The 26,861-nt window shown below is 44.7% G+C and overlaps 1 protein-coding gene across 1 annotated transcript in view; it reads right to left on the reverse strand.

The window, feature by feature from the left end:
- SND1 (staphylococcal nuclease and tudor domain containing 1) overlaps positions 1 to 26,861 on the reverse strand; it is a 442,357-nt gene that overhangs the window by 89,625 nt on the left and 325,871 nt on the right. The window contains exon 16 of the mRNA XM_084897634.1: positions 12,634 to 12,743. Coding sequence (XP_084753760.1) covers positions 12,634 to 12,743 — 110 coding nt within the window. The remainder of the gene's footprint in view (positions 1 to 12,633; positions 12,744 to 26,861) is intronic.

The raw sequence follows: 26,861 nt of genomic DNA on the forward strand, positions 1-26,861 counted from the left end.
TTAATGAAACACAGAACTATTTACCAAATTAGGCTTCCAGAAGGAAGTAGAAAGACTTCACAGAAAGGGATTTCACCTGAGAAACAAAAATACGGAGCTGCTTTTCTATAGAAAAGCTATTCCCAATTTTTTTTTATATTAAAAATATTAGCTTTCTTGTTTCTTAAGCACACACTGACCAAAGTTCAAGAAATGGTGAGTATTCAGGATAAGAGAAGAGGTAAGAGACATGAAGAATTATTGCAAGGGGCATCTAGTACAACTAATTAAAATAAATGGCACCCAGCTCTCCTAGCACAATCCTCACCTCTAAGGAGCCCAGCAGTATCTTACTTCTGACAGCATTTCTCCATTTGTTCTGGGTCACAGGCTCTACATAGCTCTACAGAAGGTAGATCAGGAGGCTAAATGTGCCTGGCAATAGCTGTCTTCCATAGGGATGGCTCATAAAGAACACCATTTTAATCTCCTGGTGTGGAATCTGATGAATAAAATAGAACCAGAGGCATGGATGTAAGGAACAACAGACTGACAGATGTCCAAGGGGAGGCGGGTGAGCAGGACTGGATGAAGGAAGGTGAAGAGATTATCCAAGAACATACATACATAGCCCATGAACATAGACAACAGTAAGGTGAAGGCCAGAGGGAGGAAGGGTTGGGACTGGGTGGAGGTGGGCAAAAGGGGGAACATCTGTGATAGCGTCAACAAAAAAATAAAGTGAAAAAACAAAAACAAATACAGCCCCCTCCCCCAACAACAAAAAAAAGAACGGCCAATTTACAAATGTTTTTCTTGACCACTATAGGGACCATGCCTTTCGTACTTTCAACCAATTGGTTGAAGTACTTCACATTCCTTTCTAAAAGTTGCAATTCCTTCATGGCTGGAAAATAGAGTGCTTGGGTTATTATTACCTTAAAAACACAACAACATCATTTTATGACAGGTGGACAGAATGGAATCAATAGGTGGCAGGGGTTCTGGTTGGCAAGGCTCTGTTTGAAGGATTTTCATGACCTTGTGAAATCTTGTTCACTGATAATCTTGAAGTGAACCAGTAAATGCATTTTCCAATAGCTGCCCACTATACTTACTTTCAGGCCTCAATTTTCTTTTTCAGGCCTCAAATTTGATGAGGTTCAAAGTAAGTACGGTGGACCATTCTAGTAGGAAGATGCAAGAGAAAGTCATATTTGGGACATTGATGTGGGTGAGAACTAAAGACGGAGCAGAAAAATCAGTGCCAGGGCCTCCTTGGCATTGCTGAGGCTTCTACTAGTGGAGGAGATGGGATTTGTCAGGTCTATGGACTATCCCTTGTATTTCCTTTCACTGGTAGGAACAGTAAGAAAAACAAATTGATTGGCACAGAAAACACAGTCTCTCAAGAAAGATTTTACAGGAGTAGTGACCAACTCCGTAGGGAAAGGAAGAATCCCTCTCCTGAAAAGCATTTTCTTCCCTGGGATAGAATTACATCCTTGAGGCCTTCCTACATGTCAAAAGGGAGCCAAATATCTTGAAGGCCTAAACCTTATTCCACCTGATTCTGCCCCAATCTCAAAGCCAGCGGGATGGGAGCACTAGCCTCTGGAGGGCAGTGAAGACTATCCAACGTATTACATTCAGCCTGCACCGACATAATTACAGGTAATAGGATCATGGCCAAGCCAATGAAAAATTAGGCCCAGCAGCTATTTCAAAAGAATGGATGCAATTCTATGCTTGACTGGCTGTGAAAGTTCCAAGCAGAAGAACAGGAAAATAGACACCAGCCTAGCTGAGCCAGCAGCTTTGCAGAGCAGAATCCCACTGGAGCCAGCACACTGTTGGCACCCACCAGCACCCACCAGCAAATGCTGCTGAGCTCGCTCGGGGAAGCTACAATGACTGGCTGAGTTTAAAAGCTGATGGGGGGCAGGAAAAGCAATGTGCCAGTATCCCCCATTCTTCATTTTAACCATCACCCCTTCTCAGTGTGATGCCATTTGCATTGAGAGGCTGGAATGGGATTAGAAGGCCTTCCCTCTTCTAGGGATTTCAGAGATACTTGGCAAGGGCCAGGAGCCCAGAAATGAAGGGGCTGCAAGTGGGCAGATAACAGCCTGCTATTCTCATGATGCTTACTGAACGGGAATTTGTTGACTTGGGAACTTTAAAATAAGCCTTTTACCTCGTTAATAGTTTGATCCACAAAAGCAGAGGATAGGAAACATATCAGGAGGGAAAGAAAGGAGTAGCTTAAATCAGGAGAGTGATGAAGGGACACCAATGCTTTCTTTTCAAAGTATTTTCAAAACACTCACATATTATTTCACTATCTTTAAGTATTCTGGTTGGCAGATGGGGAGACCCAGGAAGGTCAGCATCCCGTAGGAAGTACAGTCAGGTCGTGGTAATGGACCTTTTTAGTGAGAAGTTGTTGAGTTGCAGCCTCAATACTCATACTCCAAAGTCTTCCTCTTACAAATGCTGGGTTTAGAGTTTCCCCAAAGAACTATAAAGAACGACAAAGGAACAGGCCTTCTTCCCAGTCTCTAGAATTGGGCCACAGGGAATTGGTTGATAGAACCAATATGTATCTATTGAGTATTTCTTTTTCTTTTTCTTTTTTTTTTTTTTTAAATATATTTTATTGATTTTTTACAGAGAGGAAGGGAGAGGGATAGAGAGCTAGAAACATCAATGAGAGAGAAACATCGACCAGCTGCCTCTTGCACACCCCCTACTGGGGATGTGCCCGCAACCAATGTACATGCCCTTGACAGGAATCGAACCTGGGACCTTTCAGTCCGCAGATCGACGCTCTACCCACTGAGCCAAACCAGTTTCGGCTCTATTGAGTATTTCTTATATACTAGGCAAAGAGACAAAGAACACAGACAAAAGCAAGTTCCTGTCCTTGAGTTGCTTACAATCTAGTGGAGAGGCCAACACAGATCCTTCAACATCGTTGGTCAGGACATGACCGATGTGTGCACGGGTGCTCTGGGGACTGAAGGAAGGACATTTTACCCACACTGGGAGATCAAGAGAAGGCTTTCTTGAAAAGGAAGATTATCTTAAAGGACAGGTAGGAATAAAAAGGCAAAGAAGGGGGATGGCTGATATACTGGCTGGAGAGCTTAAGCTGACTTAAGGGATGGGAGAGGTAAAACGACATGATATATATGAGGAACTGTGAGTACAAGGCCAGTTCTGATGACAAATTATGAAAAGAGTACTGGGGAGACATGAAGTTGGAGAGGAAATCAGGGATATGTGTAAACTAAGGAAATTAGACTTTAAACCCAGAGGCAGTGAGAAGTTATATATTTATAACAAGGTACTTAGCCAGATTTATCTTCTAAAAACATGAGAAATAGGATTATAGATATGTATAATCCTATTTCATATTGACAACATTCACGATCAAACTGAAATGAAGCCAAATAGGTTACAGAGGCCTCGTTACATGAAAAATACCAGGTGTACCAGTTAAAAATGTGGATTTTGTAATCAAAGAAAACATGATAATTTCAAGAGAAACATCAAAAGTACTTTATTCAAAGTAATGTCCATCCCTAGCTACACATTTCCCCTATCTTTCAGGTAATTTGTGGATATCGTCCCAATAGAACTTTTCTTGTTTTGAGGCAAACCATTCAGAGACCAAATTTTCCACTTCTTTGTATGCCATAAGCTTGGTACATGTGCATGTGCCATCAGAAAGTGCATGTGCCATCGATCGGAACAAGTGGTAATCTGAAGGAGCAAGGTCTGGTGAATGCGGCGGGTGGGTTAATACTTCCCAGCTAAGATCTTTTAACGTATTTTTAACTGGTTTTGAAGTGTGTGATGGTGCGTTAGCATAACAAAATTACTTTGCCATGTCTTCTGGCACATTCTGGTCTTTCACGATCAAAGCATGGTTCAAATTGATTATTTGTTGTCAGTAGTGATCAGTATTAATGGTTTCACCTGGTTTTAGAAGCTCATAATACACCACACCTTCCTGATCCCACCAAATGCAGAGCATTGTCTTCGTTCCGAAGCAATTTGGCCTTACAGTCGATGTTGATGGTTGACCTGGATCAATCCATGATTTTGTGCATTTGGGATTCTCAAAATAAATACACTTTTCATCGCCAGTCATGATTTGATGCAAAAAAGACTTGGTTTTCTATTTGTTGTTTGTTCAGTTGATGTGGCACCCATTTTCCTTCCTTTGAAATATTTCCCATTGTTTATAAACAATCAGAAATGGTTTGCTGAGCAACATTTAATCTTTCTGCAAGTTGTTTTTGAGAGTTTGACATGCATCTTCATTCAATAATGCTTGTAATTGTTGGTTTTCAAACTTTTTTGGTTGACCTGGACATTCTTTATCTTTCAAATAGAAATAATCACTTTTAAAGTGTTTAAACCAACATTCACAAGTATATTGAGATGGAGCATGTTCGCCATAAGCTTCCCGAAATATACGATAACTTTCAGCAGCACTTTTCTTCAAAATAATGAATTAAAACTTCCCACAAAAGCTGTTTTTTTTTTTTTGGTATGAAATTTGATATTTTTTAAGCATAAAAATATCTATGATGTTAACAACATCACAAAATTTGACAGATGACATTTTGAAACTTGCTGTCAATACAACAAAATAGCATAAATATCAACATAGGTGTAACTCCATCTATTGAAAAAAATCCGCATTATTAACCGGTATACCTGGTAAGGCCCACAAAGGTCAAACAACAAATGCAACAGGATTGAAGCAGTCAGAAGATATAAGGACTGTGACAAGAATAGAGTAAGTATTTCGAGGAGGCATGTCCATAGCAAATTCCTTATGTCAGCCATTTTTAACCAGTATGCAGCAGAATTTTTAAAAATGCAATACCTGACTATTTAGTCAAGGGCACTGACATTTTTCCCTTAAATCAAGCATGTCAAACTCCCTCATGCGGCCCACAATGAATATTTTTGTGGCCCAGCCAGTGTAGCGGTGTGAGCAGTTATTTACAATTATGAAAGGAAGTAAGTCTCCTGTCAGAGCCAGAATCACTGACATTCACCTTGGGTCAGTTTTGAAAATAATCACTGTGAACAAGATTCCCCCTGAAATAGGAAAGATAGTAGCAGAGAAGAGACGCCAAGTGTCAGGAAGAAAACATTAATTTTATCATTGGTTGTTTTTTTGTTTTTTTACTATACTTTTCAAAATAAATCTACGTTTCTATGAAAATGGAAGCTTTTGTTTTTTTTGTGGCCCACATAAACATAAGCCTTGTTTATTTGACATGCTTGCCTTAAGTTGTCAAAAAAAAAAAAAAAAAAAAAAAAAAAAAGACAAGAGCCAACACAACAATAGATATCCAGTGTGAGTGAATCAAAATTATTCCTTTTTGTCAGGTGGTAAAAAAATCTATTTTTTCATGTGCCACAGAATTTTAGCAACTAATTTATATGTGTCATGAGATGAGAAAGGTTGAAAATTGCTGCTCTAAAGGAAAAGAGGTGAGTGCCCCTGCCTGAACAGTCAGGTATTCCATGTTTTAAGAATTCCTGCGGCACACCAGCTGAAAATTGCTGCTGCAGATCCCTGTGCAGCCTTGTGAGCATCCACAATCAGACCCAGTGGTTCCTTACTGAGAACTCTGTCAGTGCTGGACCTTCAGGGAAGCCCTTTACAAAATAACTAGTTCCAGATATTTGAAGGTTGAGAAATGATAAAATTTGGCGAAAAGAATGATCACCTTCTAATGCAAAGTTGGCAAACTTTGGGGGGGAAAGGATCCAATTTGAAATGTAGCTATTTGGGTTTTGGTATTTGTCCTATAATGAGCTCTGTGAATAAAGGCAGCCACCGTGCATCTCAGTTTCCTAACTATAAAATTGAGCTATTTTTCTTATAGGTTTGCTGTGAGATAAAAATGAAATGTTGTTTATAAAAGCACGTTTATGCTAGAAAAAGCTATAGAAAATGAACGTCACTATTAAGACGAAGGTCTTTACCTGAGAAAACAGCCCAAATGGAAAAGCATAAAAAAACCACTGGTAGGTGATGAACTGTCGAAAGAGTGTGGGGAGGGGAGAAAAGCCTCAGCCCCACCGCCTTCCACACCTCTGGGGCAGGAGCTGATGGAGAGCTGGCCTTACTGCACCCCCCTTTCCCGGACCATGGCGGAGATAACCTAGAACAGGGTATCTCTGTGCAAATAAGTGGAACTTTGTGGGACAGCTGGCTTACTTTCCCATCGGGCTACTCCTCATGCCTCCGTGAGCAGTCCCGAGGGGCATGGCACTCGGGGAGAGCTGGAGTTCGGTGTGTCACGGGCCTCACCTGTACCAGGTGTCCCTTACCCTCAGATTTCCCTGTGGCATGAACTATCCCCATCACTTTGACCCAGAGATACAAGCCTGCCATTGATCCTCCTCCCATGGTCTCCTGGACAGAGAGGGGCCTACAGACAGGAAGGGTGAGAGAGCATATACATTAGGGCTTGTGGGGAGATGTGGAGAAAGAGAGAGGGCACGTTGGGGGTGGGAGGGAGAACGGATTTAGAGAAAAGGCAAATTGCTTACAGAGTTATCTTTTTCAGACAAGAGCAGGACACTTGGTGCTGAAACAAAGGACATAGAAATACTTTTATTCTAAGTTTTCTTTCCCAGACAAATGCCCTTCCATTAATAGATATCAATATTCGCTGCTGAGCCCATATTCCCAGAAACATAAGTACATGTTTTTCAAACAGCAACAGCTGCTTGTAATGCTTTCATGTACCTCTGTTTGTAAGGAAGCAGGGGTGGTGGGAGAGAGGGAATCCAGGGCAGGGCCCAGGCTACTGCAGCCCGCGGAATGAGCTCCCCAGGGGGACATCCTCCCTTTTATGCCAGCAGGAAGAAGGGAAATAGGTCAGGGCAGCAGCCAGCTTGCAGCTCAGGCTGGCCAGCATGAGGACGTCATTTTCCAGGCAGCAGCAAAAGGCAATTTCTCAGATCTCAGAGAGGACAAAGGGGTCATTGAGAACGGCCTCGGAAATGATCACCAAGCCTCTGTAGCCTGCCCCCTGTCCTGCAGCCTGGAAATGTGAAGAAGGTTAAACTGTGGTATTGATCTCTTTCCCACCACCTCCCAGCCCCTTCTCTAAAAGCGCAGGGTTTCCTAACCGTGACCCCAGTGCTGATCAGGCGGCAGCTGGTCAGTGAGTGCATACTGGTTAGCTGGCCTTCTGGCAAGAAGGTGTGAAGAGATCCCAAATGACCATTTCACTCATAAGAAGGGCTCCAAAGCAGGGGTGGGGACCCTCTTTTTCTGGCAAGGGCCACTTGGATATTGAAAACATTGAGGGCCATACAAAATTATCAACTTAAAAACTAGCCCGCTGTATTTGGCCAAACATTTAATTAGCTCACCCGTAATGCCTCGGCAGTGCCAGAGACTCCCAGAGGATGGCTTGGGCCTGCTAGGTCAGTGTTTTAGACAGGAACGCCAAAGCAGGAAAGAATCACTCACTCAGGACCACATGATAACTGGAGTGTGAAAACCTAGCAGTCCACACTTTTACACCAGTTATCTACCCATTAGCTAATGCTATCTCTCACCAGGACTTCGGGGAAGATGCTAGACACGGGCACAGTCCCACATCTGAGGAGTGTCACCAGGTCTTCCTACTATAGGGAGTGTGGAGGGACGTGCCTGTAGGAGGCAGCTGTATTCGGGGGAAGGTGTCACCAAGCACATGGCATTAAAAGGGTAACGGCACTCAGCTCTCAGGCAGCTAAGCAACAGCCACCGTGATCTCACGCCTTTTGCTCCTCAAGGACAGGGGACACTGGGGCAAACTCATATAACCGTCCATTTAATCCAACTCTGCAGCAGGGGTCAGCAAACTTTTTTGATAAAGGGACAGAGAGTTAAGTATTTTAGGCTGTGTGAGCCATATATCCCGTGGTGACTACTCAACTCTGATGTTACAGCACTAAAGCTGCCACAGAAAGAACACAGAACAATTAATGTGCCAGTGTTTCCATAAAACTTTATTTATAAAGAGGGCAGTGGGCTGGATTTGCCCACCCCTGCTCTACACCAACTCAGTCAGCTTGGAATGAACTGTTGAGCTTATTCGATTTCCTTTGAGCAAAAATAAGTGAAATCCTTTGAGAGCTCCTTGGCTGCTTTGGCCTTCAAGGTCATAAGGGAATTAGGAAAAAGGTCACAGGTGTCTAACTTTTGGGCAAGAACGCTAGAAGAGCTACATCACTGACCTGGAACAGTAATCACAGATACCCAACTCAGGAAAGGGAACAAAAGCCAATGGTTGAGAAGAACTGTGAGAAGAAAAAAAAAGAAGAAAAAAAAAAAGGAAATGCAATGAAAGGTAGCAGGGAGGCACTCAGAAACGGAGCCGAGTGATGGCTAGAAATGTCAATAGCTCTGTGCTGACTGACTGGTGTCATTATAAACACATTTAAGGAAAGCAGGGCTATCTGGTCTCAAGGTAATGCGGGTGGGGAGAATATCTGAAATATGAAGAGGAGACTTGTTTGAGACTCTGCAGGCTCCTCGTGAGGAATGGATGAAAAGATTACAATTCTTTTTTCACTCAAAATAGAGAAAGACAGGCAGCAATTTCTGGGCTGGCTACCCACAGCCAAGACAATATACTTTGTTCATAGACACGGGGTCACTTCTCAGGACCAGGCACCCTGCCCCCGCTTTCTGTCCCCTCCCCGGCAGAGGGCTGACCTAGGGGCAGTGTCCATTAAAGTCCTGCCCCCCACTGCCCCCCTTCTCCAGTCCGTTTCCCCCACTTGTGGGAGTCCAACGATGGCCAAGCCTCTGTGGGACCCGCACAGGGGGCGCAGGAGGTAATGTGAAATCAAGGTAGCTGTGTGCTTCTTTCCTGTATGATAATGAAGATTTATGGCAACTGGGAAAAGCATGTGGGGGTTGAGAAATTCTGGCTCAAAATATGATAAAATATCAGAGGAAGGGGTAGGGCAGGTCAAGGACAATCACATCTTCATAAAACCCAATTATATACTGAACTGAATCTGATTATCAAGGGAATAGGAGGAAGGTACAAAATACCAGTTTAGCCCTGGCCAGTGCTGCTAAATGGTTAGAGTGTGAGCCTGCACGCTGAGGGATCACGGGTTCGATTCCTGGTCAAATGTACATACCTGGAATGCAGGTTCAATCCCGGCCCCAATAGGGGTGCATGTGGGAGGCAACCAATCGATGTGTCTCTTTCACATCGATGTTTCTTTCTTTCCATTTCCCTCCTTCCTCCCTTCCTCCCTCCCTCCCCACTTCTCCTCATCCCCCCCCCCCCCTTACTCCCTCCCTCTTCCTGCTCTTCTCTAAAAAAAAAATCAATGAGAAAAATATCCTCAGGTGAGAATTAACAAAAACCAAAAAAAAAAACCAAAAAGAAAAAAAAAAAAAACCCAACCAACCAACCCACCAAAAACACACCAGTTTGACTGTGGCCATCGCAGCAGCAGCTTGGCTCCAGAAGTTTCTGGAGTGGAACACGCACAGTGGAGACTGCCCCGAAGGTAAGAACGGTGGGAGGTGGGAGGTGTAGACCTACACCCAGGCATCCATGCAATTACCCTACAGAACTTTCTCCTGCAGGTGGGAAGACTCTGCATCCAGGAGTACCAAGGCATCATCACATTTCCTAGATAAATCCTTGAGGGGTGAGGGAAGGAGGGCAGAAAGAGAAGTTCTACAAAACAATTGAGGGGGAAAGTGAAGGCACTATATAGGTAAAAGCACATGAATAAACCCATAACAGAAAAGAACCTCTCTTCATTCCCACACTGTTCAGAAAAGTTTTCATACGTTACATAAAGGGAAATGCCCAGAAAAATAGGCTATAATTGGTTCCTTTAGTCAAAATTCCAACTTCTCCTTAGTTTAGGCCATCTTTGTCTTTCCTCTATATAAAGACCTCTCAAAAGAGGCAGCCCAAGTAATCACATGAGCAGCTAAGAAAATGCAGAAAGGTTCTTCAGTAAGAGACCCTGACTGAGGGCTATGAAAGACTTGGACGCTACAAAAAAGAAAGAGAAATACCAACTTTGGATTAAACTAAGGCTCTGCAAACTCATGTGCTTGGAGCATCAGAGAAGATGGAGGAAAATTTTACCTTTTTCAACAGTCAAGTATCAGCAAATATACAGACAAAGGTAAGTTCAGAATAACCATGAGAATAAAAGAGCTGTGGGCCATCACTCCTCTTAGTGATCGGTATTCTCTTTGACCCCCTGTGCTTTCGGGTATCACCAGTGGGCCAGAAACATGACCAGGAGGAAAAGTGGCTGGGGAAACAAGAGTTGAAAAAGAACGGGAAAGAAACTTTAGGAGATGAGAAAACACGGGAAGATGACCATGGTGAAAAATGGGAGGCAAACAGTGGTGTGATTTAGATAGTATTTATGAGGATGTTACTAACAAATGTCTCAGGCAATCCAACACAGCGATTTCTCTCCTCTGTCAAAGAGCAACAAACAAACATCTGCTGCCCCTTCCTCGGCAATGTCGGTAAGTCATGATGTTGAATGGACTAACCTGCTTTCTCCAACATGACACTGCTTTAGTGCCTTATCCAAAGGCCAAACAGAGAAAAATTCTACAATACTGGCCCCTTCTACCTAACCCCTGGGCCACTTAAAAAATTGTAACAACTACTGATGGACAACTGGAGTATCTGAATTCTTGAATACTTCTCTAGCAGGGGCTGGCTGTCTTTAACTGATAAAAAATCAAGCTACACTGTGTAGTTACAAAATAGAGGGAGGGGCCTTGTGTGGCAATATACCTTCTTCACAAACATAAATGTATCTGACCAAGTACCAAGTAGAGGGCAAGGTGAAACTGAGGTGACAACTAAGGGCTGAGCCCTGCCCTAACTGTACGGAGGGGGATGTGGTTGCAGCTGGGATTTGAGAACTGGAACCCATACCTCTCAGACTGACAGTACAGAATTTCTTTTGCTATGCCACTTGCACAAAATGAGAAAGCAAGCGCTAAAGAATAGCAAAGAGATGGTAACCAGTAGCAGAAAGTGTGGTTTTCTTAAGGCCAGGCTAGTCCTATATGATCAAAAGGTAATATGCAAATTGACCATCACTCCAACCCACAAGATGGCTGTCAGGGGAGGACAGTTGTGAGCCATCGGGCCAGCAGGGGAGGGCAGCTGGGGTGACCAGGCTGGCAAGGGAGGGCAGTTAGGGGTGACTGGGCCAGCAGGGGAGGGCAGTTAGGGGTGACCAGGTCAGCAGGGCAGGGCAGTGAGGGGCAATTTGGCTGGCAGGGGAGCAGTTAGGCATCCATCAGGCTGGCAGGAGAGTGGTTAGGGGGTGATCAGGCTGGCAGGCAGAAGCAGTTAGGGGCAATTAGGCAGGCAGGTAGTTGAGCAGTGGGGAGCCAGCAGTCCTAGATTGTGAGAGGGATGTCTGACTGCCCATTTAGGCCCAATCCTAAACGGACAGTTGGACATCCCTCTAGGGATCCCAGATTGGAGAGGGTGCAGGCTGGGGTAGAGGACAACCCCCTCCTGTGCACGAATTTCATGCACCAGACCTCTAGTCTAAGATACGCATCCTGATCTAGCCGGTTCTTCAGTACCTCTCACACCTAATACATTCGCTGGTGATTCAAATAAAAATGAGAGATGCTGGAGCTTATTAATAGACACTTATATCACTTAAAATCCCAAAGGAGCCCACATGTCTGATCTGAAAGATCTAAAACAGCGGTTGCCAACCTTTCAGACCTCAAGGACCACCAGTGGTTCGCAGACCACCAGTTAGCAACTGCTGTCCTAAAGGTTTCCTTAAACCAGCGGTTGCCAACCTTTCAGACCTCAAGGACCAACGGTTGGAGAGAGACCACTAATCTAAAAAGACCCTTCACTCCTTCAGGATGACCTTCAGGAGCTCATAACCTATTGGCTCTGTGCATATTATGATATTATAATGGATCTGATTATAAAATAAAAGAGGATAAAAGCAGATCTAAAATCCTAAGTCTGAGCCCAGCACACTCACCCCACTGTTCTTTTCTTGTGGATTTATGGCTGGCTTAGTCCTGGAAAGAAGATGGATCTGTTGACTATGACTTCATAAAAATGAACAGGTAGATGGGCACCATAGCAGATGAGAAGCCTAACTCCTGCCTGTAAGAGCCAGCCCAACAGGCAGAAACAGAATACAATTAAATCAAGTCCGAAAACCTGCTATAGAAAATGCAATTACTAAAAGATACAAATAAATGTTCAAAGAAAATTGGCCCCTGACAGGGTTAGTCAAGCTTCTAAATCCAGCTGGAGGCAGACGGCTCAGGCTAATTCATGAGCAGGAGGACTGCAAAGCTGTGAGCTCTGCATCAGGATGCTGGCCTGGTGATCACCATGCATCCCAGGACACCAATGATGTGCAGCAATTTGGGGGCAGCTGGCCAATGATTCAGGGCTCCAGGAAACAGGATGTGGGCAGACACAGAAAGAAGCATGGATGTGGAAGGCTGAGCACCAGAAAAAGTGACAGGCTGGTCTCTGACACGGCAGGGAAACAGGAGACCGAGTGAGCCCCACTTCCTCACCCCCTCATCCAGGACGCAGGTGGAGGAAGTCCTACCTCTCGCTGCAGCACCAGCTCCTTGGTGAAGAGCATGGCTTCCTCGCTGAAGGGCTCTCCCTCCTGCACCAGGCCGGGGAGGTTCCGGGCTCCTCGGGGGCACTCAATGCCTGTGTCAGGAGAAAAGGAGAATTTGTGATGAAAAGGACAGTTCCTTGAATACGTCTAATAAGGCAAGTGTTAGATCAGAATGTCATCACGTCTGAGGCCAGGGAGGGAAGGAGAAGGGAATGAAGTTCGCCCCAGGTGGGAAAAACCAACACCATCACAGCAGCTACCAGCACGTGGGAGAGGAGCCTGCAGTCACAGCATCGGGAACTGTCAGGAGGACCCAGAGCTCCAAGTGAGATGTGCAGGGAACACATGCACACCCAGATGTGGAATGAGTCCTCGTCTTAGATGCCTAGTCCTTACAGTCTTGGTCTCACTGCTCCAACCATCACTTACATAAATGGCTCTCTTACCCAGATTACACGGATAGTCCAGCCGTTCTGCATCCTGAGAACCATTCCATTGACTCCTAGGCATTTCCTCTTTACTATCTGATTTTCCCATCAAATTCATGTGTTAACTCAGTGTTATTTTCCTCTTCAAATAAGCTTTCCTGTCTGTCCTCTGGCTATATTTTAGACAATCATATCTTCAGTTTTTCATTCAGAATTAGAGACAGAAAAAGAGAATACTGATGAAGTAAAAGAGAGCCCTAGATTCACGTCTGGAGTTAGAGAGCCCTACATTCATGTCCTAACTCTATCACGTAGCTTTGTGATCTTGCCCAAGTTATCGTACCATTCGAAGCCTCCACTGCCCTCACTGCAAAGCTTCACAATGGTGGTTGTGTGAACTAGGGATATAAAATACTTGGCACAATGCCTGACACAGGGAAAGGTTCAATACATTTTAGCTCTTATTATTTGATCATTATCATCATTATTACTCTTAGCAGTTCTCCAAGCTCAACATCTTAGTTATCTCTCATTCCACAACTAGCCAGTAAGATCCGTGAGTGCAGAATTGCATCCTTCACACTTTTTTTTGTATCCAGAAACGTATTCATACAAACAGGTGCTCAGTATCTAACTCTGACTGCATTTCTTCCTTGCTTTGGTTAGTAATTTACTTTGCAAATATACTTATTACTAACAGTGCTCATCTCTGACAGGCCATGAAATGGGTCGGGTTTTGATGTACAAATTAGACTTGTAAATATTTCCCCCAAAATCATATTACAGTAAAAAAGCTGAACTAATCTAGAGCCACAGGAAAAGAAGACAATCAAATCATGGGGAGGACACAGTCAGGGCCCCTGTCTGATTCATGGCTGGTAAGAACTGTGAGTTGTTCCCTCTTATTTACAATACAATCAGCCTCAAGTGGGGGAACAAGAGATGTGGCACAGGGAGGCAAAGCAGCAGAGCACCTAGGCCACCGCAACACCTGCTGGGGAGCCTTTGGGAGAAAAGGAGCCACTGCAGGGATAGAAGGTACATCTCTTCTTCTTCTTTAAAAAAAAAAAAAATATATATATATATATATATATATATATATATATATATATATATATATATATTTTATTGATTTCAGAGAGAAAGGGAGAGGGAGAGAGAGAAACATCAGTGATGACAGAGAATCACTTGATTTGCTGCCTCCTGCACGCTCCCTATTGGGGGAATCAAGCAACCCAGGCATGTGCCCTTGGCCGGAATCGAACCTGGGACCCTTCAGTCCGCAGGCCGAGCCTCTATCCATTGAGCCAAAACAGCTAGGGCAGAAGATGCATCTCTTAAGGATGAAGCCAGATGGCTGTTCATGCTTCTGGTTACAGCACAGACTCAAGGTCATAAAGCTGAGGAAGAGGAATTGTTTATATGTTGGGTTTTCAGAAGCTCAAGAGACCTTTCTCTCCAAGCCTCAAAGCCTCACAAAAGGAGTAACATCAAATCAAACCAAATGCTAGACAGGAAGCGCACTGCAGCGGAGAGCCACTTGAGCAGGTGGCCAGGGCTGCTCTCCCACCCAAGCTAAGATGGGACAGCTGGAGGTCCCATGCAATTGTCAGACAGGTGAGACCACCAGGGCTCATGCCTGGCACTCAGTGCCAGGCTGCACAGGGAACCGAAGCTTATTTTGTAAGACAATAATAAACTCAGAGAGAGCCAAAGAGCCCGAGATTAACCTTAGGAGAGATGGGGCTGGAGTAAAATGGAATGAAAGATAGCGCATGGTTGTTACAATACCAACAGCCCAGAACACTTCATTTTATATCTGCAAACTAAGCAACAGAATTGTCAGAGAGAAAAACAAACAATTCTATTAAACTTTTTGGCCACATCACCATAGATAAAGCATTACTGCAGAAACAAGAATAATGCTAAAATAAGCATTTGTTTCTACCCTCAGCAGCCATTTGGGTGGGCAGACTGCAGTGCTGCTGGTAAGGCTGCTGTGAACAGGGGCCTAGAACTGGGATGTGGCTAGGACAACTCACCAGGCAGCAGGGACCAAGGGAAAGAATTTCCATTAAAAGGGCACAAAAGATAACCAAGTCTCACTGGTTAGCAGATGTACACATCCTATTCCTCCGCCACTTTTGTGGTATTCTACCATCTCAAAGGATCCCAGCAGCTCTCTCTGAATCCCGGGAGGCCACCGAGTGATTGAATCCAGAAAACAAGATGGCTCAACGAACGCAGGGAGTTAGTCAAGTCACAATGAAATGTCCTCAGAACATCTTTCTAAAGAGAGTCCTCTGGGCCAATGGTGACCAAAGCCCGACCACTCCTCCTAGAAGGCGGAAGGCGAGGGCCTTTGTTGTGCACTCCTCTGCTTTCCAACAACTGAACTCCGGCTGTTCCAGAGGAGGGAGCCAAGGCAGGCAGCTTTCTTGCCCTTTTTTAAATGGAAAAAGTAAACACACCCAGGCCTACCCATTCCTGTCAGGCAGGCAGGGTAAGAGAAAAAAGAGGAAGAACAAAAGTTGCTTGAGAACAAGAGTATTATTATGTCTGCTTGGATCATTTACTTCTTTTCTTCTGGGGGAACTCTTTTCTGAGGTCTCCCCTTCCCAGTCAAAACCTGTCTCCCCGGCACATTTCAGCTCAGGGTCAGATGTGGCTTAGCCGACGCTACTCATTAGGCCAGACAGAGAGAAGGTGCATCTTAAACACAGACCCAGTGGAACAGGTACCAGCATTACACCCAGGCGTAGGTCTAGAAGAACAAAGGGGGATATAAACATTTGCCGTGTGCCCACGAGTATCCAAGATTTGGCACAAGGCCCCGGATCACAAAGGCAGTAAGCGGCCTATCTGAACCTTAAATTGTCAGATGCTGATGCCAGTGAGAAAAGGACAGTTCTGGAGTTGAACAACACTGTCACCAGGAGGTGTTCTATCCCACAATGGAGAGCAGGTAGGAGAGTCCAGGGCCCTGAGGCACTGCATTTCCTGTTGGGGAGGAATCCAGGAACAGCTGGTGCTTAGAGGAGAGGAAGGGGCACTTGGCACCCAGGTGGTCATGGTAACAGAGTTTCAGGCACTGCCATACTGGAGCACAGAGGCCAGTTTCCAGCTCTGGGCAGGGGAATTCCTACATACAAGGGGAGGCCCTAGGCAGAATGCCAAAACCGGAACTCAGAAACATGGATTAAGCAAGGGGGTAGGGGGATGGCAGGCAAAATCTGTTATCAGACCAGGGGTCAAAGGCAGGGCCAGGATAGCAGGAGGGTCTGATGACATGGACTATTAGAAATCGATGTGCCAAGCTATTTGTGCACACAAAATGTTGTGCAGACGCGAGTTTTTAAAACTTTAATTTTTATTATGATCATATAAAAACATGTACATATGGGTATATACACTATATAACCAAGTTTCCACAAAATAATGGTTAATCTTGACTACATGTGCTGTGCTCTGTCTCTCTTCTGATCTATTTCATTAAATAAAACAGAAGAGAAAAAAGAAAAAGAAAAAAAAAGAAGATGGTTATGACAATGAATTGATTTAAGAGGGCAAGACCCTCAGCTTGGAAAACACTGGTATAGACTGAGGCGTGGCCACGGAAGGCCGGCACGGACGGCCTCCTTGGAGAATTCAAAGGCGACCAGCAACCTGAGTGCTTAGTCATCAGCTCCTGGACTTGCTTCTGTGTCCTTAGGATCATGGGACAGGGAGGAAATATGCTGTCCACTAAAGCTAAAAAGACATCCCTGCTGAAAACCAGGGGGGACCGTGCTGTCAGCAAGAAGAGTTCTACTGCCCCTCCTTCCCGAAGTAAACCCAGTCCGAGCTGCACCTTTACTCAGTCCTGGGCAGGAGACCCTGGTATGCAGCTTTGTTACCACACTTTAAAATAATTAAAAAAAATAAAGATCAATGGGAAGAAAGCTGGGTTCTCAGGAAGCAAACCAGGCTGCAGTTGCTGAGCTGGGCAGGCCAACATGTAGCAATGGAGAGACCCCATGGTGGTAAATACAGTTGCTGAGCTGGGCAGGCCAACATGTAGCAATGGAGAGACCCCATGGTGGTAAATACGCCGTGGCTGGGTGGCTCAGTTAGTTGGAGTGCCGTCCTGTACACAAAAAAGATTGCAGATTCGATCCCCAGTCGGGGCGTGTTCAGGAACAAGGCGACTGACTGATCGAGGTTTCTCTCTCACATCCCTCTCTCTCTTTCCTCCTCTTCTGCTCTCCCTCCCTCTCCCCTCAAAATAAATAAATATGTACATACATAAGTGAATAAATAAAATCAATAAAAACATATCCACGAGTGCAGATGAAAAACCACACAAAAGGGAAGGGAGCTATCAGTGGAGGTCCAGAAGCTGCCCCCGCCAGGTGCGGAGTGCCGTGATTCTGGAGCGTGACCGTTCCCACTAACAGCCGTCTTTTCAGATAACGCGGTGCCACCGCGCTGCTGCCTGCTGATAAGGACGCATTAGCCGCCGGGCGCACGCACCACAGGTGCAGGCCAACAGCCACACTTCCCCGACAGGTACAAGCCATTCAAAAACTAAAAATATTTAAATATCATTAAAAAAAAAAACCTATACCTAAAAGACTCCCATTTTCCTTCCCTATTATGGGATGTGCCAAAATGAAGAGACACCAGCCTGTGGGGCCTTCTTGGCAGACACAGAAGAGCCAGGCAGACAACTCCACCCTCCTGGTCCACGTGGCTCCAGGATGCTCTACAGCCCTACAGACCGACCTGCCCTTCGGTGAAACTCACCGTTATTCTCACCTTTTCTATGCTTTCTGGGTGTCATAGTTAAATAAGACTATTAAAAAAGAAAAAAACACCCAAAAAACAAGACAAAGCAAAATGAGGATTTCCCTCATCGTGCCAGGTTTAGGAAGAGAGAATCCGGCATCAGCTGTCAGCACATGACCGTCACAGTTTCTGTTCTGCCACTGACCACGTATACACCTATCTGGGCCTCAGGGTCTGTCTATGAAAAGAAGGCGCTCAAAGCCTCCCCGCCATCAGATCCGACAACTCTGGTTGTGCCCTTTCAAGATGCCTCACCCAAGGCTGACTCGTGGGGTCCAGGGTGCCTCCTTTCCATTTACAATGCTGGGCTAAAGAGCATCCCATTAAAAAAAAAATTATATATTTAGAGACATTGACTAACTAGGTCAATTAACACAAATACTTTGGTCAGTCAGCTTTGGAAAGGAAGTATAAATTCTTGTTAATGGCACAATAATGGCCATGATGAAATTCTATGTGTGAGAGTCATGTTTACATTGCATGTCGCGTTTTATGATAATTAAGCCTCTGGGCTCAAAGTGCATTTGCTTTTCCCTTTATTGGGAGCTAAAGGGAAGCGTGGCAAATCTGCCTTTGCTAGAAGCGACAGCTTCCCAATGGCTCCTTGTCCTGCAAACGAGACATTAGGCAGAGAAAACAAAATTCTGGTGGAAACAATAAGAACTGTGCTTATTGCGTGTCTACCGCGTGCTCACTCCACGTCGGACATTGCCCGGGGAAGGGCACCGGAGGCAGGCAGACATTATCTTTGCCTTCTGCCTGCTGCGGATACCTATAATGCCACCGTTCACTTCTCAGACCTTCCCTCACTCCATATGTGTCAGTGCCTACTCTGGGCTAGACACTGTGCTGGAAGATGAAAGCTCAATGATGAAAAGGAGACTCTGTGCCAATGAAGCTTAATTTCCACCCTGAAAACATGACTTCCCTCTGCTGCTATACAAGATGTTACTGGTGACTGAACTCGCCATTTGCCTGTAGGTTGCAGAACATTAGGAAATAACACGTGATAATTGGATTATGTTAGGCACATGCACGTGTGTCTAGGAGACTGCGGGTCGGATGGATCAGACGAGTCATTATGGGACTCACCATGCCACGTCCCTTGTTAAGGGGCAGCCTCAAGCATCTTTGTTTTCTAGCACATGACCCTGGCCTCTGCCCTCACCACAGCTGGGGATGGAGGTCAGAACAGAAGGTGGAGAATGACAAGGAGGGCGGAGAGTTGCTGCTGAACAGCATGAAGGGTAGTCTGCAGCCAGGCTGCCAGGCTGCTTGGGTGGGGAAGCTCTGCCCCAATGATCGGCAAACTGCGGCTCGAGAGCCACATGCCGCTCTTTGGCCCCTTGAATATGGCTCTTCCACAAAACACTACAGCATGGGCAAGTCTATTTTGAAGAAGTGGCAATTGCATTAGAAGTTGTTTAAGTTAAAAGAATTTGGCTCTCAAAAGAAATTTCAATCGTTGAGCTGTTGATATTTGGCTCTGTTGACTAAAGAGTCTGCCGCCCACTGCTCTGTCCAAATAGAAATGGCAGGTATCAGGTGGAAAAGGTGTTTTCTGGAATCTGAACCAGACTATGTATAAAATAAGCCCATCAGAAGCTGGAGGAAGGGAACCACCTTGCACCAACACTGGAACTCGAACACTGGACATCTACAGAAGTCCCGGAACAATTGCAGGCCCAGCCACTCTCCGGTTCCAGGATCTGTGAGATCTGACCGAACCTTGGAACCTGTTAAGGATCTTCCCATAAATCTACGCTCTCCCCTCATTGCCACCATGGGCAAGCCCAGAGAGAATAAAATAATCCAAGTAAAACTAAGTTGCTTCGTAGGATGGATACTGTATTAGATTCCGATTTTATTCTTTCTAGCATTCAACCCGCTGCCTAGCACACACAGTGCCATTGTAGATCTTCAACAAATGTTGAGTGAATATTAGTGAGAAATACTTTAGAAAAGAGGCAAATCCAGAGCAGAAAATGGCTAATGAACTGTTAAGGTTGTAGACTTCATGCAAACAGGAGAGGGGCCCACATAACCCATAACTACAAACATCCCACTTTCCCGTAGTTACACAGCACTTCAAGGAAGAAAAACAAACAAACAAAAAACCTCCAGCGACACCCACTTATTTTAAATTAGCACATTTGAGAATCGCAGGTTAAATACAGAGAGAAGTGGCCGACACTGACCAGCAATGCAAAGAAGCTTACTTCCCAATAATAAGCGAAGAACAATTCGCATTTCTGACCCCGTGGCTCTAGGAAGCTGTGTGGCCACATGGAAATGCAGAAAACGGGAGCACGTTTAAAGAGAGCAACAGAAAGCGACGCAGGGGCAGGAGGCCTGGCTTTTAAGGGAAGATAAAAGCTGCCAGATCTGTACAGCTCGGTGAGGCAGTGACTAAGGGTGACAAGATAGTAATCTGCGAATATTTGAAAGGTGTAAATACAAAAAAGAGGGGAGCCGAAACCGGTTTGGCTCAATGGATAGAGCGTCGGCTTGGGGACTGAAAGGTCAAGGTCATGTACCTTGGTTGCGGGCATATCCCCAGTAGGGGGTGTGCAAGAGGCAGCTGGTTGATGCTTCTCTCTCATCGACGTTCCTAGCTCTCTATCTCTCTCCCTTCCTCTCTGTAAAATATCAATAAAATATATTTAAAAAAAAAAAAAAAGGGGGGGGGGAAATGCTCAGCCTGAAACAGGGGGTGTAATTATAAGGAAAAGAAAATCTGGACCAGATACTGGAAAAAGTTAGCATGGGGATGACTATTGGGTTATAAATAAGTTTCCCAATGAAGATGAAAATGCTATTTTTGATTCCAAAGCTGAAAGGTGGCTACTCAGCTTATGTGAAAGCAGCCCAGACCAGGGAACTGTGATTTTATTTTCTATATTTAGGGAAAGACGTTAATAATAGTTAAATCTAAATATCTCTGCTTTCAACATTGCTCCCTTAAACTTCAACACCGTTTTTGTTGATCAAATCACAGAGGAGACAAAATGGCTTCTGATGGGACTTGGAAAACAAAAACAGGCTTTATCTGCTGGCATGAGGCACATGCTTGGCTGGCATATCAAGTGGAGCTGAGCCTAGAGCAGGGGACAGAGGCTGGGGAAGGGCAGCAGACCAGCTGATCTTAGCTAGGGGGGCACTTTCCGGCCTGGTCTCTAAGAACCAGAGGACCTCGATTAGAATGCTGTACAACGCCGTAGTTTCCCAGATCGGAAAGTATGGACACCTCTCCATCTCTCTTTACACACAATCCCTGGAGTGAGCATCAAGGACAAAGGATAGCACAGAACACCGAAATGAGCTCCTGCCACCCTGACGGCACCCCAATGCCTTTGCCCGAGTGCCTGTTGCTGTAGCTACACAACTGATAATTCACACCCTCGGTGGAGATGTTTACCTTCACTCAATTAGCTCCATTCCCCCCACCAAAACACAAAACAATTAAAAAACAAAAAATAAAAAACATACTACACAGAGTAAGATTCTTAAATGCTGTATGTAGCCCAAGAAAAGAACGTATTTATTTAACTATGTCCAGATCAGTTTAAAACATTCATTGGCGATAAAAAATATTTAGACAGCTAATGCTTATCACGCACAAAGCCCAGAACTCAAACCATTGCTGCACAATGCAGAGGAAGCCAGGCCATCTGCCTGACTTGAAGAATGTGGTTATCACCTAAACATACATGGAAAGCCAAATCAGTCCACGTTGTTGGCTCTCAGAAATGTGACACACCTCACTCACCAAAAGCTTGCTCCTAATTCTGTTTTATTCAAGTTTTAAAGTAGAAATAATTTGAAAGTCTCAAGTTGCAAATGCTGTTAATGAAATCAGTTAACAATTGAGAACTGCAATCTCCCCCTTTGGAGCAAGCAGCTTGTCCTCCATTTTCATATTCTCAAAATAACCCCAAAGAGCAAAGCAAATGGTAAGCCAGTTGGTTCCTAAGAGTTCATTGTACGTGGTACGAGGCCTCAATGTGTATCGGAACATTCAGAGATGAAACAAGGATTTTGCATTGTCTCACATTCTTTATTCTTTCCCTTGTTCTTTAAGCCTGCTACTTTCTTACCTCAGGGGAGAGAGGGGCTTGTGGTTTCAGTGATCAGAATAAAGGGGTAAAAGAAGAATGAACAAATCCTAATGAAAGGGATCAAACTCCTCAGGTAACTGCAGTCACGGAAGTCGGAACCAGTCAAGAGGTGAGAGTGAGGCTGTTTTTAGTTTGTAGCTCTAGATGTGTACAAGACTTTTATTAGGTTCTCATTTGGTAATGTCTGATGCATTCACTGAAAGACCGGAGAATGGAGTTAATTGGGAATAGGAGCAATAATACCAAAGCTTCAAAATGCAGTGCAGACCCCTGTGAAGAGAGGGAAGGGAGAAGGGGAGGAATCTGCAGAAAGGAGGTGGCTTTAATGTGCCTTAGAATGTTCTGATCTGAGTCATGACACAGGAGAGAGGTGCCATTCTCTAGTTGTTAGCCTATAAATGACAGACTCCATTCTGCAGTAATTTGAGGTAAGTTCTCTCTGTATCCCTAGTATTTGACACATAATCTATATATCTTACATATAAAAGGCTAAGCAACTGTCTGACCACTTGCTATGAAGAGCAAATGACCACCAGGGGGCAGAAAGCTCCAACTGGTACCTATGACACATACTGACCACCAGGGGGCAGGCGCTCAACACAGGAGATGCTGAGCTGCGGAGAGAGTAGGGAGCCGGATTCCAGGATGCCTATGTCACCTGAGAACCGCCCTCTCGCAATCTGGGACCCCTTAGGGATGTCAGAGACTCAGTTTCAGCCTGATCCCCACAGGCCAGGTTGAGGGACCCCACCTGCCAGAGGGACCCACATTCTCTGCAGACACCCTTCAGGCACGGCCAGCTGGGGAAGGACCACAGGGAGATTGGCTTCAGGGTATGTCCAGCCCATCTAGCCCAGTTACACCCCACCCTACCGGCCACCCTCTAATTAATTTCCTTTCAATGTGCACGAATCTGTGCACCGAGGCATTAGTAGATAATAATTAGTTGTTAAATAAATGCCAGAGAGGAGAAAATCTAGCAGAGATAGATACAGCAAACCCATTTTAACAATGTCCTATTCTGAGTTTCAAATGCATACTAGTTAACAACACTTGGTGAGTTCATGAGGAATTCTAGTAACTCTTATTTCTAGGACCAGGGCAAGTGAATGCTAAATGCTAAATCACCGACCGTTATCCAAGGAGACAAGAAAGAGAGGGCTTAGCGGCCTTACTCTGCTTTCTGGCTCAGTCCAACCAGGCAGTGTGCAGCCCTGCCTTCACCAACTTCATTTATCATTGGCTTTAGACACCAAAGAATCATTCCCAAAAGGGAAAAACGCATTTGAGCTCTTTCACATAACAACTGGGCCAGCATCAGAAGAACCTCTTATAATTCTCCACATTGCAGAGCAAATCGGAAAACAATCATTTTCAAAGGAAGAAAAAACTCACTGATTAACGAGGCCTTTCCCTTCCCTGGCATCCCAAGAACATGGCCATAAACAACTGAGCCAGGCGATCCCTGGAGTGGGTTGGGGAGGGCGCTGGAGAGGGCGGGCAGGCTTCTGCTTCCCAATGCACATGTTCATTTTGGGGCTTGCTACAAGCAGCAGCTGTAATAATATTACCACCAACCAGGAGCAGAATGAAACAACTGGGCATGAGAAAGAACTATGCGCTCCAAAAATGTGTTCTCTTGGGTTTCTCTTCATTATCCACATCGAAACAGCAACCTCCTATTTTTTATTACACAGAAAACAAAGTATCTGAGGTCAAAAGCCAGGACAACAATGGTCATCCCAATGGCAAGACAGCTACATGGCTCAAGCTTTTTATGTAACACCCTGGCACCATGGAGACAGCACTTAGCAAGCACAGACTACAAGACTGAACAATGAGGGGGAGTTGGTTTCTATGAGAACCTCAACTTTTGCTTTCTCTGACTTATTTTAAATCTGTAACTTTATATTTGAATCAAATAACTCTTAGATTTATTCCCTCCCCCCCCTTTCATTTCTGGCACTGAAGAATTCCAATAATAGTCTTTTTAATTCCAAGTTAATGGATAAAGAGAGAAACTTGAATGTACTGTCCAGGCTGGTAGGGACTAAACTATAGGGTGGCAAGAAAGCCACAGAAAATACCCACTTGTATCTTGCAAGGAAGTACACGCTTCCAGAAGGTATTCTGACACACACCTGGCAGCCAAATGTAAAAGCTACGGACTCGCATAAATTTAGAGTGACTTTTTCTAAACCAAGCTGTGTTGTTATTTGAACAAATGGTTCTGAGATGTGTGCAGTGTACTTTCAAACCACCGGCTTTCTTGATTCCACTCTCAGAAAACTGCTCCTGAGCCTCTCCTCCTGCCTGGGGCAAGTGAAATGTAAATGCCTAGAGATGAGTATACTCAGCTAGTGGAACTGGAGAAGTTGCTGGGGTCAGGAATACTAAGACCAAAACCAAGGAGAATAAATACAACTTTGAGAGCTCAGAAACTCTTTAAGAGCCCTTTACCTCATTAACTTTACTAAAAAGACAGACAGACAGACAGACAGACAGACAGACATGCAAGGGAAGGAGCTGGGACAAAAACAGAATTCTGAAAAGGAAAGGATCTTGAAGGGCACAGGGTGATGTTGGACACATAGATTCGTCTTATCCTGAAGAGTGATTTGAATGCTGGGCTGTGGGTGAAGCATGGCAATCTTTTTCTGATGCTGCCATCATAATATAAAGGGTAAACAGATAACTTCTGCAGATTAACTCCAGCCCGCAGCCTGTTTTTATACAACCCATGAGCGAAGAATGGGTTTACATTTTAGAAAGGTTAAAAAAAAAAAAATCAAAGGAGTATTTTGTGACACATGAAAATTGTGTGACATTCAAGTTTCAGTTTCCATAAATAAAGTTTTATTGGAATACAGCCATGCTGTGTTGTCTATTTGTGACAGAGACTGTATGGCCCACAAAGCCTAAAATATTTACTCTCTGGTCCCTGACAGGAGAAGTCTGCTGACTCTTGCTCTAAAGCATACTGTAGGCTGCTTGAAAAAATTTTTCTTTTCTAGTCAAGGCACTCAGTTCAACTTTCCAGAACTAGAACATCAGTACAGGTGACTGATGTCACAATATCTTAAATAATAAAAACCATGCGGAAAAAGCTTATGGTCATATGATTTACAAGGTAGAAAGGAAGGACACTTAGCTCAAGGAACACTGTCTGAAGCAGCTTACTCCCCATAAGCACAAACCTCGACATTTCCAGAGTTGCCATCCTTTGTTCCTCACCCTTAACTGCTTCCCTCCACTCCCTGGCAACAGACCTTCGCTCCTATGATTTTATACTCAGACTTCATCTTTCTACAAAACACGACAAGGAAAAGCGCCCTCCTCACCAACAACTTTCATCTCCTCTCAGTGGGAGCCCTACCAGGTCTCTATGGCATTCAACACCGTGCACCAACCCTTCAGAGAAATTCTGTCCTCCCCTTGCGTGTCTCTCACGGGGTCTATTGCTCTGGGCTGCTGGTCTTGCCTACTGCAATCACTGTTGCCCTCACTTCTGTTCTCAGCCGTTTCCTTTAGACTCTACACTGTCTCTTGGAAGCCCATCCATCTTCATAGCCTTCACCACTGTGAACTGGCAGAACCCGCCCACATGTAGTCTTTGACTGTCCTCTAAGCTTTAGACACCAGTCCCAAATGTCTGACAGACATCGCCCCTCAGATGTCCTGCCAATACCTCCACTCAACATGTCAAAAACCAAACCCACCTTTCTAAATCTCCCTGGTCCTTTGCCGCCATGCGATTTCAGCACGTTCACATATCCTCCCAATCTGAAACCTCACTTATCTTTGATTTGTCCCTACTTTATCCACGTAACCCAATGACTGCTACATCTTACCAATTCCAGTAACTTCATCTCCATAGTTTCTTATGTGGTTCATTGATGATTTCTTTCAATCTTCAATATAACTCAACTTGGTCAGGCTCCTGTTGTTTTTAGTCAAGAATCATTGTGTGTGTGTGTGTGTTGATTTAGAGAGAGAGGAAAGGAGAGGGAAACACAGATTGGCTGCCTCCTGTAGGTCTCCCACTGGGGATTAAGCCTGCAACCCAGGCATGTGCCCTAACTGGAAATTGAACCACTGACCTCTCAGTGTACTGGATGTTGCTCAACCAACTGAGCCATGCCAGCCAGGGCAAGAATCTGCTGATCTATCTGCCTGCCCCTTATTTCCCTTTATACTTGATTCTTCCCAGATATTGCAACCAGATTAATTATCCTAAAGAAAATATTCTGCTCAAAACTCTTCAGTGGCTTCCCGTAGTTTACCATATGAAACCAGAGATCCACAATTTGACATCTAGGCCTTCTAAGATTTGGTCCAGTTCCTTGGGAACAAAAAAAAAACAAACACAAAAAAACCCCAAAAACCATTCATTATCTACTTGACAGCCCTTCAAATATCTGAAGACAGTACAACATCTATTTCTTCTCATCCTCATGTTGCTTTTTTCTCTGGGCTAAACATCCTCAGGTCCTCACAAGACATTGATTTAATCTGCTATCATTTTACCATTTTGCCTGCATGACATGAAGAGAATCCTCACACTGGAAATCCCTTTCTAGTTGATTTAATTAAAAAGCCTGATGCGGGGGGTGGGTACCTCCCTTCTCCTGGCTTTGAGAGCCACCTTTATTGGGGGAGTGGGGGAGGGGTATAGAGAGACTGCACATGGTTCTCCCTCCATGTGCAGATGGAGGCAGATGCTGCAGCAGAGAGACAGCTCCATTAGTGCAGCGGAATCCCCGGCTGCAGGAAGGGAAGCGTGGCGGACTGTGTGGGAGAGGCCGAGCATCCCCCGAAGGCCTCCTCATTCTCTCTC

This window comes from Pipistrellus hanaki (assembly GCF_964339955.1).
Source record: "Pipistrellus hanaki genome assembly, chromosome: 10".
NCBI classification, from domain to species: Eukaryota; Metazoa; Chordata; class Mammalia; order Chiroptera; family Vespertilionidae; genus Pipistrellus; species Pipistrellus hanaki.